Source organism: Equus caballus, chromosome 21 (assembly GCF_041296265.1).
Source record: "Equus caballus isolate H_3958 breed thoroughbred chromosome 21, TB-T2T, whole genome shotgun sequence".
NCBI classification, from domain to species: Eukaryota; Metazoa; Chordata; class Mammalia; order Perissodactyla; family Equidae; genus Equus; species Equus caballus.
The window spans coordinates 25,508,135-25,522,990 of NC_091704.1; the positions used below are offsets into that span (position 1 = coordinate 25,508,135).

The 14,856-nt window shown below is 56.7% G+C and overlaps 1 protein-coding gene across 1 annotated transcript; it reads right to left on the bottom strand.

Moving 5' to 3' along the window:
* Positions 1-705: 705 nt before the first annotated feature.
* Positions 706-4,566, bottom strand: LOC138919836 (spermatogenesis-associated protein 31E1-like). The gene is made up of 4 exons (XM_070246432.1): positions 4,274-4,566; positions 3,448-3,508; positions 2,929-2,989; positions 706-2,645 (listed from the first exon to the last, which is right to left on the bottom strand). Exons 1-4 carry the CDS (start codon positions 4,460-4,462, stop codon positions 1,223-1,225), a joined length of 1,734 nt encoding a protein of 577 aa, XP_070102533.1. The 5' UTR covers positions 4,463-4,566; the 3' UTR covers positions 706-1,222.
* Positions 4,567-14,856: the final 10,290 nt, after the last annotated feature.

Here is a 14,856-nt window from a genome sequence, read left to right on the forward strand (position 1 = left end):
GTTCCCCAGGAGGAGAAGGCAGGGGCAGGAGAGCAGGGCTCTGAGCTCCTCTGGGCAGAGGGGTGAGGCCCACAGCAGCACGCGTGCTCCCCACCCGCCCGCCCTCAGAGCCGGGAGCGCAGCCATCCTTGTCGCTGCTGCTCCAGACTGTGACAAGCACAGAGGGACGGGGACGCTGGGCCGAGAGGGATGCGCAGGCCCATCTCCACGGCAGCTTCAGCAGGGAGAGGAGCAGCTCCCGGGGCAGCGTCCTCACCTATTCCCAGCGAGAGCTCGGGGTGCAGGGCAAGCTTCCTCGCCCTCCGGACTCAGGGCCAGCACTGCCCCACACTCCCCTCCCCACTCTGTGACCTGTGAGCCTGTCTCTACGCTTGCTGGAGCCTCTGCAAAGCCCCTCCCTACAGCCCCACAAGTTCAAGGGCCAGAGAACGCAGGAGAGGACAGGCGGGGCCCATCGTGGGCTTGGGGTCTTAGAGGTTTTGCTCATCTGGAAAGAGCCCAAAGCTTCCATTGGTTTTTGTAAGGACGGTGTGATGGGGACTTGAGGTGCAATGGGGGAGCTGGGGCGAGGGCAGGTGAGCCACGCTGCAGTCGGCCTCCCCCCATGGCCCTGTCCCTTCTGGAAGCCAAAGCAGACGCTCAGGAAGGGCGGAGCCTGACCCCGTTCTTTCCCCCTAGCAGGGCACAGACAGAAGCCACGACCTCTAGGGAGAAAACAAGTGTATTTGGGGAAAATTGGGGTAGGAGGACAGCATTAGCACGGAGGGTGGGATAAGGAGCAAAACCAGGTTTTCTGTTCGTCCGCTTGCCCGTTCGGGCAGAGAAGCGTTCCTACGAGGAAAGCTGTGTCAGGCACAGTCTGCTCATCCCGGGAGAGGCATATCTGAGGAGAGCGTGGCGGGTAATGGATTGGCTGAGGCAGCTGCCACCCTCAGCCCAGGCTGGCAGGGTTTGGCCGGGGACCGCGGCTGCCCGGATGGCAGGGTCCCGTCGCCATGCCTGCTCTGATCCATCCCCTCGTATTCGGACAGTTGTGGTCCCTGGAGGTGGGTTGGGGACTGTCCTCTGTGATTGTTCTCCTCTGCTCTGGGGAGGAGGGAACGTCGTGGTGACAGGTATGTCCGGCTTGCCAGGCCTGAAATGGGTTTTGCGATGCTTCTGCTGGGAGGCCAGAAGTTCTCGGCCAGCCTCAGTTTCCCTCCCAGGACGCAGACACAGGATGTCACTGTCGATGGCGCCTGAACAGCCCCGCCATCCGACGCCGAGCTGTGTGTGACCCGTGCCCGGCTCTGGGCGGTGGCTGAGGCGGGCTTGCCTTTGCGAGGGGCTCCTCTGGTGCTTCCTCCTTGTTGGGCCTCAGGCAGGGCAGGAGGCGTCTCAACATTTTTCTGAGAGGGCTGTCGCGAGGATCCTCTTCCTTTGCAGGCGGGGGCTGGAGGGGTTTGGTCTCGAGGGTGTCTCCCACGTCCCCGACCTGGCTCCGAGACTGGGACCCTGACTCCCCGTCCAGTGTTGCCACCCCGCGGCAGGGCTCTGGTGAGGCCCCACCCCTGCTCTCCTCCCGAGGCTCTTCCCTGGCCACGGGGGACCCTGAAGTCGGCCCCCGACGGCCTTGCTCGGCCCCCACGAAGGTCCCACCCCGCCCTTTTCTCTCTGAGAGGCCGCGTGGGAAGCTTGGAGAAGGCGGCCGGCCCTCCTGTCCCGAGAGAGAGGCTTCTGAGGGCCCACTGCCATCGCCAGGTAGGGTCCCTCCCAGGGCCTTCTGATTTTCCTCACACACAGGTGAGGGAGCAGGGAGGGGACGGGCCAGCCTGGGAACTGATGGTTTGGTCGTCCAAGTTAAGACCTGGTCACCCGGAGGAGGCTCAAGAGGTTTTCCCGTCAAGTGTGCAGAGTCAGCTTTCGAGGGGGCCCCAGAATCACAGGTGGCTGCGGGGGGCAGAGGGGACCGTGGAAGGGCCGAGGGTTGAGCCTCACATGCTTCCAGAGCGGCAGGCCCCAAGGGCAGGAGGGGTAGGCCCCAGCGGAAATTCAGCCCAGACGTGATAGTGTGTGCTGGGAGCATCTGAGGAGTGCGTGGATCGTCTTGTTCTTCTTCCCAGACCTCCGTTTGCATGCTCTCCGTGATGTCTGTCTCGAGCAGCTTCTGGGCGTCAGGGTTGGCGACTGAGGGGCTGTCGGTCTCTCCCTCCCTATGTGTGGGGCCTCCCCAGAATGAGGCCACTGGTGGGTGGCAGGACAGGGGCCCTTGCTGGGACCCGAAGTGCGACGGCACGGGGAAGAACAAGACCTGGATCGTGTTCCAGCGGGAGGGGAACGTTTCAACGCGACAGCTCACGCGGCCGTGGCCTGAGTTGGGAAATGGCCAACACGAGTGAGCTGGGGCCGAGCTCGTGGCAACAGGGCGTAGTGGAGTGGTGGTCAGGGCCGAGGGCGGTTCTGCTGGCAGGGTGGAGGCCCAAGGTAGAGTGCGCTGGGTGAGAAGAGCCAGGGAAAGTGCTGGAGCCGTGGTGAGAGGAGCACCTTGCACGGGCTTCCCGCGTGGCTGGCGGACTCTAGCAGACGCTGTCTTGCACGCCTCCCCAGGGGAGGCTTGAGATGTCAAGCGATGGAAGCACCCCTTACAAGACAGCCTCCCCGGGGAGCTGCGGGAAACAAGATGCACAAGCTGTAGCCAGGAGCAGAGGGCCCTGGGACAGCAGGGCAGGCCAGGCCAGGCCAGGTGCGGGTGGCCCCTTGAGAGCCATGGCCCTCCCTGGCCCTCCCTTCACTTCACCGAATTCTCCTGCTGTCCCTCCCCGCCAGGCCTCTTGCCACCCCCTGCCCCATGGCTCCCCTCCCAGCTCAGCCCCAAGCTGCCTGTAGCCCCGGGGCACGTCAGAGACTCTGCGAGGAAGAAGCCCAGGAGAGAAGGGCAAGATTCCTTACCTTGGCGAAAGGGACCTCAGGCCCCCCACTTCTGCCAGGTCCTTCCGGCCAGCTCTGTAAGCTAGAAATGAGGGCACTGGGTCACAGCCGTGAAGGCGGGGGCCTAGGGCTCTGGCAGGAGGCTGCGTGCAGTGTGCCTTTAGGGGAGACCGTTTGAGGTCAGACTCTGGAGCCCAGGCACCAGTGCCCAAGGCCACGGGATCCCTGACGGGGATGGCAAGGCTGCTGATGGGTTGAGGTTTGTCGTGGACCAAGTGCTTCAACCTCCACCACAGCCCACATGCCCCTGCTGGGCAACACCCTGTTCCGGACGCCTGCTGGCCTGGGCCTTGGTTCCGCGCACAGCATCTGGCAAGCACTCAGGTTTTCCTCTCCTTGCCGGGAGCCTCGCTGAGGGCTCTGTTTCCTGAGGGACAGGCTCTGTCCCTGGCATCCTCGAGCCCACGGAGCTGGGCGCTCAGGGACAGGAGGTGCAGGCCAGCTCTGGGGCACAGGGCTGAATGGCAGGAGCTTGCTTACCTTTCAAAGCTCCCCTTTTCTTCCTGCTCCTGCTGCTCCTCCCTCTCGGCTCCACTTGACGCTGAGGTGAGAGAAAAGACAAGAAACTGCGGGGTCTGAGCCCCAAGGCTCCCTCTCCTCTCTCTGGACCAGCCGCAGACGCACAGCGTTTGTGAGCGGGATGACTGCCTACCCTGAACTCCTGGGGCTCTGGGGTGTTCCTTCCCTTTTACTTCCTTTTGAAGTGGATAACTGAACACAAAATGGACGTTTGCTGTCTTCCTTCTCTGAGGATCGTAAGCAGGTCCCCATGTGGGACCAGCGTGCATCTTCTGTCACTGTTCCTCTGCTCGAGAAGCGCGCGCCTTCTCAGAGGTACAGGATCGTGTGAGCTTCCTCAGGGAGGACTCTGCTTCCTGAGGCTACAGCCCCACTCCAGGTCCTGCCCAGAGGCTCTCGGGGGCTCAGCTGTGCCCTCAGATCAACCACGACAGAGAAAAGGCCCGCCTGAGACACCTGCCCCGGGGAGGTGGCTGGGGAACGGGTGCTCAGGGCCTGTCTTCCCACAGATCCCACTCGGCATCCCGTCCGTGGCCACTGGTCGCTGGCCTCTGGGGCCTTTCCCTGGAGCCCTCTACCACACCGGGACTCCTGCTCGGAGGTCTTCGGACCGAAATCCCTGTGCCCACTCTCCCCCCTGCCCACCCAACCTGGCTGGTCTCTAGAAGGATGATGTTCTGTTCTTTCCCGTCCCTGGGGTCCCTCTAGTTGATTCAGAGAAGTGGAAATCACAGTAAAAGAGGAGAGAGACTCGTCTTCTGGTGGGTCTGGGTCCAGGATTTCTTACCTTCCTGACGTTTCTCCTTTTGTCAGTTGGTTGTGAGGGCGAATTCCTCTTGGGGGAGGGGGGGAAGAACAGGAGGAAGAGCCCCAGTCCATACAGGATGCGGAGGATGGTCCCAATCACCCAGGAGGCGGCACTGGAGCTCAAGCAGGTAGCAACAATGCTTTGTAGACGTAAGATAGGAGTTTCCATGTCTCAAGTCTAGTCCTACTCTCAGGCAACTGAGCGCTGGGAGTGACTTGGAGATTAGAACCCCACGCCCTCATCGTGGAACTGTGGCCGTGTCACGGGGGCTCCTGAGGGGGGAGGGGGGAGGGGCAGGCGAGAGGAGGGCAGCCGATTGGACCCCAGCCCCTGCGCCGCCAACTGGCCTCCAACTGCCTCCCTCCACCCTCCTGGGCCTTCTAGACCTTAGCTGGTTTTCTGTTTCTTCCACCTGGAAGCCAGCTGTCGCCCGGTTCCTTGCCTCTCCTGGATTCTTGGTTTGAAGCCACCTATCTCAGGGCCTTTGAAAGTCTGCAGTTCTCCCAGGAATTCGAGCTAGTTCCCAGGGACTCACACCCTCATTCTCCTCTGTCCTCAACTCCGACTGTTGTTTTCACCTCACTTATTGACTCTGTGTGTGCGTGCCAGGACACTGAAGTGCTGCTCTCTTAGCTGATCTCAGTTATAGAATGCAGCGTTCTCGACTCTAGTCACCACGTCAGACATGAGATCCTCAGAGCTCCTTGATCTCAGGGCTGAGAGTTGGTCCCCTTTGACCTGCCTCTCCCTCTCCCTCCCACTCCACAGCCGCTGGCCACCACTTTTGTACTCTCTGTTTCTGTGAATTGACCTTTCTTTTGTCGTTTTTCGAGTTCACGTGTTAAGCGACCCCAGGCAGTATCTGTCTTCCTCTGTCTGGCTTGTTCCACTGAGCGTAACGCCCGCCAGGTTCATCGATGTTGTGCCAGTCTCCACTCCATTTGTCCACGTAACAAGCTTTTGGTTTCGTCAATCTGGAAGTCCCACTTTATTTTACGCTTGTTTGGCTTTGAATATGAACGTTGTTATTGTTTCGATCAACCTTTGCCATCTTCACTCAGGACGACTCACCCAAAAATGGAAACTAATCATTTCTTACGGAACATAAGCATAATCAAAATTTAAGTAACTAAACCTCCCAGTAATGTGTTTTATGTTAGTCGCATTTCTACTTCTGAAGTGAGAAAGCCTTCACCAAGACTTATGGGACGTGCTGGACACACACACACACACACACACACAGACACACACACACGCGCGCCCATACATAACGCAGGCGTGGACACATTTGCACAGACCAATTCAGGCCTTTCCAACCAGAGAATTCAGCACATTCTCATTTTCTCTAAGCTTTTCTGTCGTCTTGACCCTGTTTCTTCTCATTCCGCCCGAAATAGACCGTCTTCCGTTTCCAGAGTTTAGACGGCTGTGTGGCCCAGCCCGAAGCCGGGCACGGCTCGAGTGAGCTGAAGTGCTGCTCTTGAGAGCGGACGTTGGGGCCGGGTCCGTGGCCCGGGTTGGAGTCCAGTCTGAGGCAGCCCTTTCTGGTCTCCCCGGTTTGCCCGCCACGCGATCTCTTTCTCAGAGTTGGCCTTGCCTTCCCCTTCCTGCCCCCTCCGGGCCCCCGGAGCCTCGAGTCTTGCCTGAACCTGTAGAAAGAGGGCCCTTCGAGTCCTAGAGGAATTCCCTGGTGACATCATCGGACATGCCTTTTTCAGTGAGAACTGGGGGTTCACTTAGGGATTGTACTTTTTGGTCAACGTGTTAACTTTTCAGACTCGTTGGACAGGTAGTGCTTAGATATCCGGGTTTATACTTATTACACAGCTATCCATACACACAGCGACGGAGAGAGACTCTTTTAAGTGATAATAGGGTAATCTTACTTATACCAAAAGCGTTAAGGTCTACGTTGTTCTTACTAGCTTCACATGATAAATACGTTCCCGATTTACGAATGTGTGTGATCACAGCAGAATTTGCAACAGGGTAACTCTCTTAGCAGGCCCCAAGATGATCTTTAACGTCTTTCTCAACAGTTAAAACAACTTTGTTCTTCTGAAGTCCAACAAAGACCTTTTTCTGGAGCTGGGACTCCTAATTGGGACGCTTGGCTAGCGTATGACTGTGACCAGAGTCCCACATTCAGGCTCTCGCACGCAAGAGTTCTGGACTCAGGGCCTCCTCAAAGCCAGCTGCCCAGGTCAGGGACTGACATGACTCGGGCCTCCCGCGTGTTCCCTGAATTGGCCTGCCTGCCAGCTCAGAGAGAGGATGAGGAGCGAATGTGTTTTAAAATGCAAATCAATCGGAAAGCTCTTCCGGGAAACCTGACCCACCTGGAACAGTGTCAATAGTAGAGGGGAACCCCTGGTATTAAATAAAGACCGCCCACCCCAAATTTAGGGAAATTGGATTGTTTCCCTGACATACACGATGATTTCTATCTCTGTCATAGCAGAAGACAGAAGTACAGGAATTGCCTGCTGCTCCGATATTAAGACGAGTTTCAGAAAGGTTCCCTTTTCTCTTCCGTTCAATAGAGAAGCGATAGGAGGGCCAGGAACGCACTGACATTTTCTTGCTCTGTTGGGATTCATTGGATTCCGTTACCATTTAATCTAGCGATTCTGCGCTAGTACTCAAGTGAGAAACTGCAGTTGTGTGTTCATTCCCAAATAATTTGAGTCCACAGCAACCATGAGCTAGTTTCTTCTTAATTCAAGTGGAAATCCAGTTCATTCAGGGGACCTGCTCCGCAGGTGCGGATCTCTGTCTACTTAATGTTCTCTGGAGACGAAGAACAAAGAGCTTGTGACAGGTTGAAGGTCAGGGGTCTCCTGTCCAGATACGTTCTGACAGTGTTTTATTCAATGTGGTGATACCTGGCCCTCCCACGTCCTCGGCACCTGTCGTGCGTTAGGTAACGGCATTTTTTTCCTGAGGAAATGGCTCAATCTAAGATATGGTGTTAGGGTTAGTCTCTCTGCCCTGTTTCAGCCTTTCAACCTCTAATGCGTGTTGCATTCTTTCTAAGTTCCTGGAGGCTGGCCCATTTTCAAGCCTTCGTTACTCATTGCCATTGATATTAACCGTGCAGAAAAATTTAGGTTCACGCCAAAACCTTCCCCAGAAGTTCATAGCAGCTTTATGCATAGGGGACATTATAAAAACCAAAAACTGTCCTTCAGTAGGTAAGTGGTTAAACTCTGGTGGCACTTTGTCTCCTTCTCCCGGGTCCCAGCCTAGGTGCACAGTGTCCCACCATCAGATCATGCCGCCACACACTCACCCCCGGCTCCATTCCCCAGGAGGAGAAGGCAGGTGCAGGAGAGCAGGGCCCTGTGCCCCTCTGGGCGGAGGGGACAGGCCCGCAGCAGCCTCTGTGCTCCCCAACCGCCCACCCTCAGAGGCCGGAGCTCAGTCGTGGTCGTCGCTGCTCTTCCAGACTGTGACAAGGACAGAGGGAGGGCGACGCTGGGCCGAGAGGGTTGCGCAGGCCCATCTCCACGGCAGCTTCAGCAGGGACAGAAGAAGCTCCTGGGGCAGCGTCATCTATTCCCACCAAGAGCTCGGGGTGCGGGGCAAGCTTTCCCGCTCCGGACTCAGGGCCAGCACTGCCCCACACTCCCCTCCCCGCCCTGTGACCTGTGACTCTGTCTCTACACTTCCCGGAGCCTCTGCAAACCCCCTCCCTACAGCCCCAGAAGCTCAAGGGCCAGAGAACGCAGGAGAGGACGGGTGGGGCCCATCCTGGGCTGGGGTCTAGAGGTTTTGCTCATCTGGGAATAGCCTAAAGCTTCCGTTTGTTTTTGTAAGGATGGCGTGATGGGTACTTCGCGTGCAATGAGGGAGTTGGGGCCAGGGCGCGTGAGCCACGCTGCAGTCAGCCTCCCCCCATGGCCCTGCCCCTTCTGGAAGCCACAGTAGACACTCAGGGAGGGCGGAGCCTGACCCTGCTTCTACCCCTAGCAGGGCGAGACGGAGGCCACCAGGTCTCAGGGGAAAAAAACATGTATTTGGGGGAAATCGGGGTTGGAAGGCACCATCAGCACAGAGGGTGAGGTCAGGAGAAAAACCAGAAGTCCTTGGCGAACCCTCAGTCTGTCTCCCAGCGCCCAGACAAAGGATGATACTGTGGATGGCGCCTGAACAGCCCTGCCATCCGACGCCGAGCTGCGTGTGACCCGTGCCTGGCTCTGGGCGGTGGCTGACGCGGGCTTGCCTTTGCAAGGGGCTCCTCTGGTGCTTCCTCCTTGTTGGGCCTCAGGCAGGGCAGGAGGCGTCTCAACATTTTTCTGAGAGGGCTGACGTGAAAAACCTCTTCTTTTTCCGGCAGGGCCTGGAGGGGTTTGGTCCCGAGGGCGTCTCCTGTTCCTCCGACCTGGCTCCAAGACTGGGACCCTGACTCGCCCTCCAGTGTTGCCACCCCACGGCAGGGCTCTGGTGACGCCCCACCTCCACTCTCTTTCAGAGGCTCGTTCCTGGCCATTGCTGACCCTGGACTCAGGTGTAGACGGCCTTGCTCGGCCCCCACGACCGTCCCGCTCTGCCCATTTCTGTCCGAGAGGCTGAATGCGAAGCTCGGAGAAGGCGGCCGGCCCTGCTGTCCCATCAGAGAGGCCTCGGAGGGCCCACAGCCATTGCCAGGTAGGGTCCCTCCCGGGGCCTTCTGGTTTTCCTCACTCACAGGGGAAGTTGAAGGGAGGGGAGGGGCCAGGCGCGGAACTGATGCTTTTGTGGTCAAAGTCTTATGTTTCTCTCCTGGGTGGGGCTCAAGAGGTTTTCCCGAGAACTCTGCACTGTCGGCCTTCAAGCGGGTGCCGGAATCACGGGTGGCAGAGGAGGGAAAAGTAGACCGTGGAAGGGCCAAGGGTTGAGCCTCACTTGCGTTCAGCTCAGCCGACTCCAAGGACGGGAAGGGTGGGCGCCAGCGGACATTCAGCCCAGACGTGATACTGGGTGCTTCGAGCATCTGAGGGCTGCCTGGGGCGTCTTGTTCTTCTTTCTCTGGCCAGGCCTTCGTCTGTGTTCTTTTCCTGATTTCCATCTTGAGCAGCTTTGGCGCATCAGGGTTGGCAAGTGAGGGGCTCTCCGTCTCTCCCTCCCTGTGTGTGGGGCCTCCCCGGAATGAGGCCACTGGTCGGTGGCAGGACAGGTGCCCTTGCTGGGACTGGAGGTGCGCTGACCCGGGGAAGAACAAGACCTTGATCATGTGCCACTGCGAGAGGAACTCGACGCGCCAGCTCATGCGGCCGTGGCCTGAGTTGGGAAATGGCCAAGAGGAGTGAGCTGGAGCTGTGCTCATGGCAGTAGTGTCCGGTGGGATTCTGGTCAAGTCAGCTGGAGGTTCCGCCGGCAGGGTGGAGGCCAGAGGTATAGAGGTGTGGGTCAGAGGCCCCAGGGAATGTGCTGGAGTCATGGTGAGAGTAGCACCTGCCACAGGCTTTCCGCGTGGCTGCTGGGCTCTGGCGTATGCTGTGTTGCTCGCCTCCCCAGGGTAGCCTTGACATGATGAGCGATGGGAGCATCCCTTGGAAGACAGCCTCCCTGGGGAGCTGCGGGAGCCAGGAGGCACAAGCTGCAGCCGGGAGCAGAGGGGCCCGGGACAGCAGGGCAGTCCAGGCGGGGGTGGCCCCTTGGGAGCCATGGCCCTCCATGGCCCCACCTCCACTTCACCAAATTCTCCTGCTCTGCCTCACCGCAGGCCTTTGGCCACCCCTGTCCCCGTGGCTCCCCTCCCAGCTCAGCCCCAAGCTGCCTGCAGCCCTGGGGCCACACCAGAGACTCTGGGAGCAAGAAGTCCGGGAGAGAAGGGCAAGATCCCTTACCTGTGCGAAAGCGACACCTGGCCCCGCACTTCTGCCAGGCCCTTCCCAGCAGCTCTGGGAGCTAGAAATCAGGAGACTGGGTCACAGCACTGAAAGCGGGGCAGGGGCGGTGGAGAGGGCTCTTACAGGAGGCTGCGTGCACTGTGCCTTTAGGGGAGTCTGTTGGGAGGTCAGACTGTCGAACCCGGGCACCAGTGTCCAAGGCCACCGGATCCCTGATGGGGCTGGCAAGGCTGCTGATGGGTTGAGCTATGTCATTGACCACGCGCTTCCACCTCCACCACAGCCCACGTGCCCCGGCTGGACGAGACCCTGTTCCAGGCCCCTCCTGGCCCGGGCCCTGGTTCCCAGCACAGAATGTGGCAAGTCCTCAGGTTTTCGTCTCCCTCCCGCAAACCTCCCTGAGTGTTCTGTTTCCTGAGGGACGGGTTCTGCCCCTGGCATCCTCGAGCCCGTGGAGCTGGGCGCTCAGGGACAGGAGATGGGGGCCAGCTCTGGGGCACGGGGCTGAATGGCAGGAGCTTACCTTTCAAAGCTCCCCTTTTCTTCCTGCTCCTGCTGCTCTTCCCTCTGGGCTCCACTTGACGCTGAAATGAGAGAAAAAAGAAGCAGCTGTGGGGGCTCCCTCTCCTATCTCTGGACCAGCCGTGGACACTTAGCGTTTATGAGGAAGACGACTGCCTACACTCAGCTCCTGGCGCCCGGGGGTGTTTCTTTCCTTTTACTCGTTTTTGAAGTGGAGACTAGAACGTGAAACGGATCTTTGGTGTCTTCCTTCTTTGGAGAACGTGAGGAAGGATGATTTTCTATGTGAGACCCACCATGGATTTCTTTCGTCACTGTTCCTCTGTTCAAGAATCACGCACATTCGCAGACGTCCAGAAGCCTCTGAGCTTCCTCGGGGAGGACTCTGCTTCCCGAGGCCCGAGCCCCACTCCAGACCCTGCCTGGAGGCTCTCGGGGGCTCAGCACTGCCCTCAGATCAGCCCCGACAGAGGAAAGGCCTGCTCAAGACGCCTGCCCCAGGAAGGCGGTGGGGGAACCAGAGCTCAAGACCCGTCCTCCCACGCAGATCCCACTCAGCATCCCTTCCTCAGCCGCTGGTCACTGGACTGGGGACTTTCCCTGGAGCCCTCTACCACACCTGGACTCCTGCTCTGAGATCTTCCGAGGGAAATCCTCGTGCCCTCTCTAATCCCTGCTCGCCCAGCCTGGCTTGTCCGTGGAAGGAGGATGTTGTATTCTCTGCCAGTTCCGGAGTCCCTCTACTTTGATTCAGAATCTTGGAAATGACAGTAGAACAGAAGAGAGACTCATCTTCTGGTGGGTCTCTGCCCAGGGTTTCTTACCTTCCTTATGTTTCTGCGTTCACAAGGTGGTCACGAGGATGGATTCCTCTGCAGGGAGGGAAGGCGCAGGAGGAAGAGCCCCAGTCCACACAGGAAGGGGAGGATGGTCCCAATCACCCAGGAAGTGGAACTGGAGCTCGGCCAGGTAGCAAAGAGGCTTTTCAGAAACATGAGAGGATTCTGCATGTCAGAAATGCAGTGCTGCCCTCAGGCAACTGAGCTCTGGGAGTGGCTTGGAGATTATTACCCCAGGCCCCCATGACAGAAGTGCGGCCTTGTCACAAAGGGCTCTTGAGGGCTGCGGAGGGGACAGCAGGGGAGCAGGCTGGACCAGAGCCCCTCCCCCACCCTCTAGCCTACGTCTCCCTCCCTCTACCCTCCTGGGCCTTCGAGACCTTAGCTAGTTTTCTATGTCTTCCCCCTGGAAGCCAGAGGTCACCGGGTTCCTTGCGTCTCCTGGATTCTTGGTTTGAAGCCAGCTATCTCATGGCCTTCGAAAGTCTGAAGTTCTCCCAGGAATTTGATCTAGTTCCCAGGGATTCATACCCTGATCCTCCTCTGTCCTCAACTCTGATTGCTGTTTTCACCTCACCTAGTGACTTTGTGTGTGTGTGTGTGTGTGTGTGTGTGTGTGTGTGTGTGAGAGGACACTGAAGTGCCAGTCTCCTAGCTGATTTCAATTATGCAATTCAGTGTTCTCGACTGTAGTCACCACGCCAGACATTAGAACCTCCGACGTTTTTCATCTGAGAGCTGAAAGTTTGTCTCCTTTCACCTGCCTCTCTCTATTTCCCCCACCCCACAGCCGCTGGCCACCACTTTTCTATTCTCTGTTTCCATGAGTTGACCTTTCTTTTATAGTTTTCCGAGTTCACGTGTAAGTGAGCCCAGGCAGTATCTGTGCTTCTCTGTCTGGCTCGTTTCATTGAGCATAACGCCCGCCAGGTTCATCCATGTTGCGCAAATCTCAGCTCCATTTGTCCACATAACAAGCTTTTGGTTTCGTCAATCTGCAAGTCCCACTTTACTTTGCACTTATTTGGTTTTGAATACGAACGTTGTTATTGTTTCCACCAACCTTTGCCATCTTCACTCCGAACGACTCACCCCCAAATTGAAACTAATCATTTATTATTTAACGTAAGCATACTAAAAGTTTAAGTAATTAAACCTCCCAATGATGTGTTTTGTGTCAGTAGCGTTTCTGCTTCTGCAGTGAGAAAGCCTTTACCAAGACTTATGGCACATGCTGGACACACACACACAGACACACACACACACACACGCCCGCACATACGCAGGCGTGGACACATTGGCACAGAACACTTCAGTATTTTCAAAGCAGAGAATTAAGCATATTCCCATTTTCTTTAATCTCTTATGTCGTCTTGACCCCATTTCTTCTTACTCTGCCTCAAATAGACAGTCTTCAGTTTCCAGAGTCCAGACGGCTGTGTGGCCCAGCCCGAAGCCGGGCACGGCTCGAGTGAGCTGAAGTGCTGCTCTTGAGAGCGGACGTTGGGGCCGGGTCCGTGGCCCCGGTTGGAGTCCAGTCTGAGGCAGCCCTTTCTGGTCTCCCCGGTTTGCCCTCCACGCGATCTCTTTCTCAGAGTTGGCCTTGCCTTCCCCTTCCTGCCCCCTCCGGGCCCCCGGAGCCTCGAGTCTTGCCTGAACCTGTAGAAAGAGGGCCCTTCGAGTCCTAGAGGAATTCCCTGGTGACATCATCGGACATGCCTTTTTCAGTGAGAACTGGGGGTTCACTTAGGGATTGTACTTTTTGGTCAACGTGTTAACTTTTCAGACTCGTTGGACAGGTAGTGCTTAGATATCCGGGTTTATACTTATTACACAGCTATCCATACACACAGCGACGGAGAGAGACTCTTTTAACTGATAATAGGGTAATCTTACTTATACCAAAAGCGTTAAGGTCTACGTTGTTCTTACTAGCTTCACATGATAAATACGTTCCCGATTTACGAATGTGTGTGATCACAGCAGAATTTGCAACAGGGTAACTCTCTTAGCAGGCCCCAAGATGATCTTTAACGTCTTTCTCAACAGTTAAAACAACTTTGTTCTTCTGAAGTCCAACAAAGACCTTTTTCTGGAGCTGGGACTCCTAATTGGGACGCTTGGCTAGCGTATGACTGTGACCAGAGTCCCACATTCAGGCTCTCGCACGCAAGAGTTCTGGACTCAGGGCCTCCTCAAAGCCAGCTGCCCAGGTCAGGGACTGACATGACTCGGGCCTCCCGCGTGTTCCCTGAATTGGCCTGCCTGCCAGCTCAGAGAGAGGATGAGGAGCGAATGTGTTTTAAAATGCAAATCAATCGGAAAGCTCTTCCGGGAAACCTGACCCACCTGGAACAGTGTCAATAGTAGAGGGGAACCCCTGGTATTAAATAAAGACCGCCCACCCCAAATTTAGGGAAATTGGATTGTTTCCCTGACATACACGATGATTTCTATCTCTGTCATAGCAGAAGACAGAAGTACAGGAATTGCCTGCTGCTCCGATATTAAGACGAGTTTCAGAAAGGTTCCCTTTTCTCTTCCGTTCAATAGAGAAGCGATAGGAGGGCCAGGAACGCACTGACATTTTCTTGCTCTGTTGGGATTCATTGGATTCCGTTACCATTTAATCTAGCGATTCTGCGCTAGTACTCAAGTGAGAAACTGCAGTTGTGTGTTCATTCCCAAATAATTTGAGTCCACAGCAACCATGAGCTAGTTTCTTCTTAATTCAAGTGGAAATCCAGTTCATTCAGGGGACCTGCTCCGCAGGTGCGGATCTCTGTCTACTTAATGTTCTCTGGAGACGAAGAACAAAGAGCTTGTGACAGGTTGAAGGTCAGGGGTCTCCTGTCCAGATACGTTCTGACAGTGTTTTATTCAATGTGGTGATACCTGGCCCTCCCACGTCCTCGGCACCTGTCGTGCGTTAGGTAACGGCATTTTTTTCCTGAGGAAATGGCTCAAATCCAAGATACCGTGTTAGGTTTACTCTCTCTGCCCTGTTTCGCCCTTTCAGCCTCTAACCCGTGTTGCATTTGCTTGTGAGATCCTGGAGGCGGGTTCATTTTCACACCATCACTGCCATTGATACTTACTGGGCAGGCAAATTTCAGTTCACCCAAAAGCCTTCACAGAGAAGCTCATGGCAGGTTTATTTCTAAGGGGTGAAATCGTAAAAATCAAAAAATGTCATCCGGTAGGTAAGCGGTTAAACTCTAGTGGCACTTTATTCTCCTTCCCCGGCGTCCCACCCTAGGCGCACAGTGTCCCACCCACCGTCAGGTGGTGACCCCACACACTCACCCCCGGCTCCGTTCCCCAGGAGGAGAAGGCAGGGGCAGGAGAGCAGGGCTCTGAGCTCCTC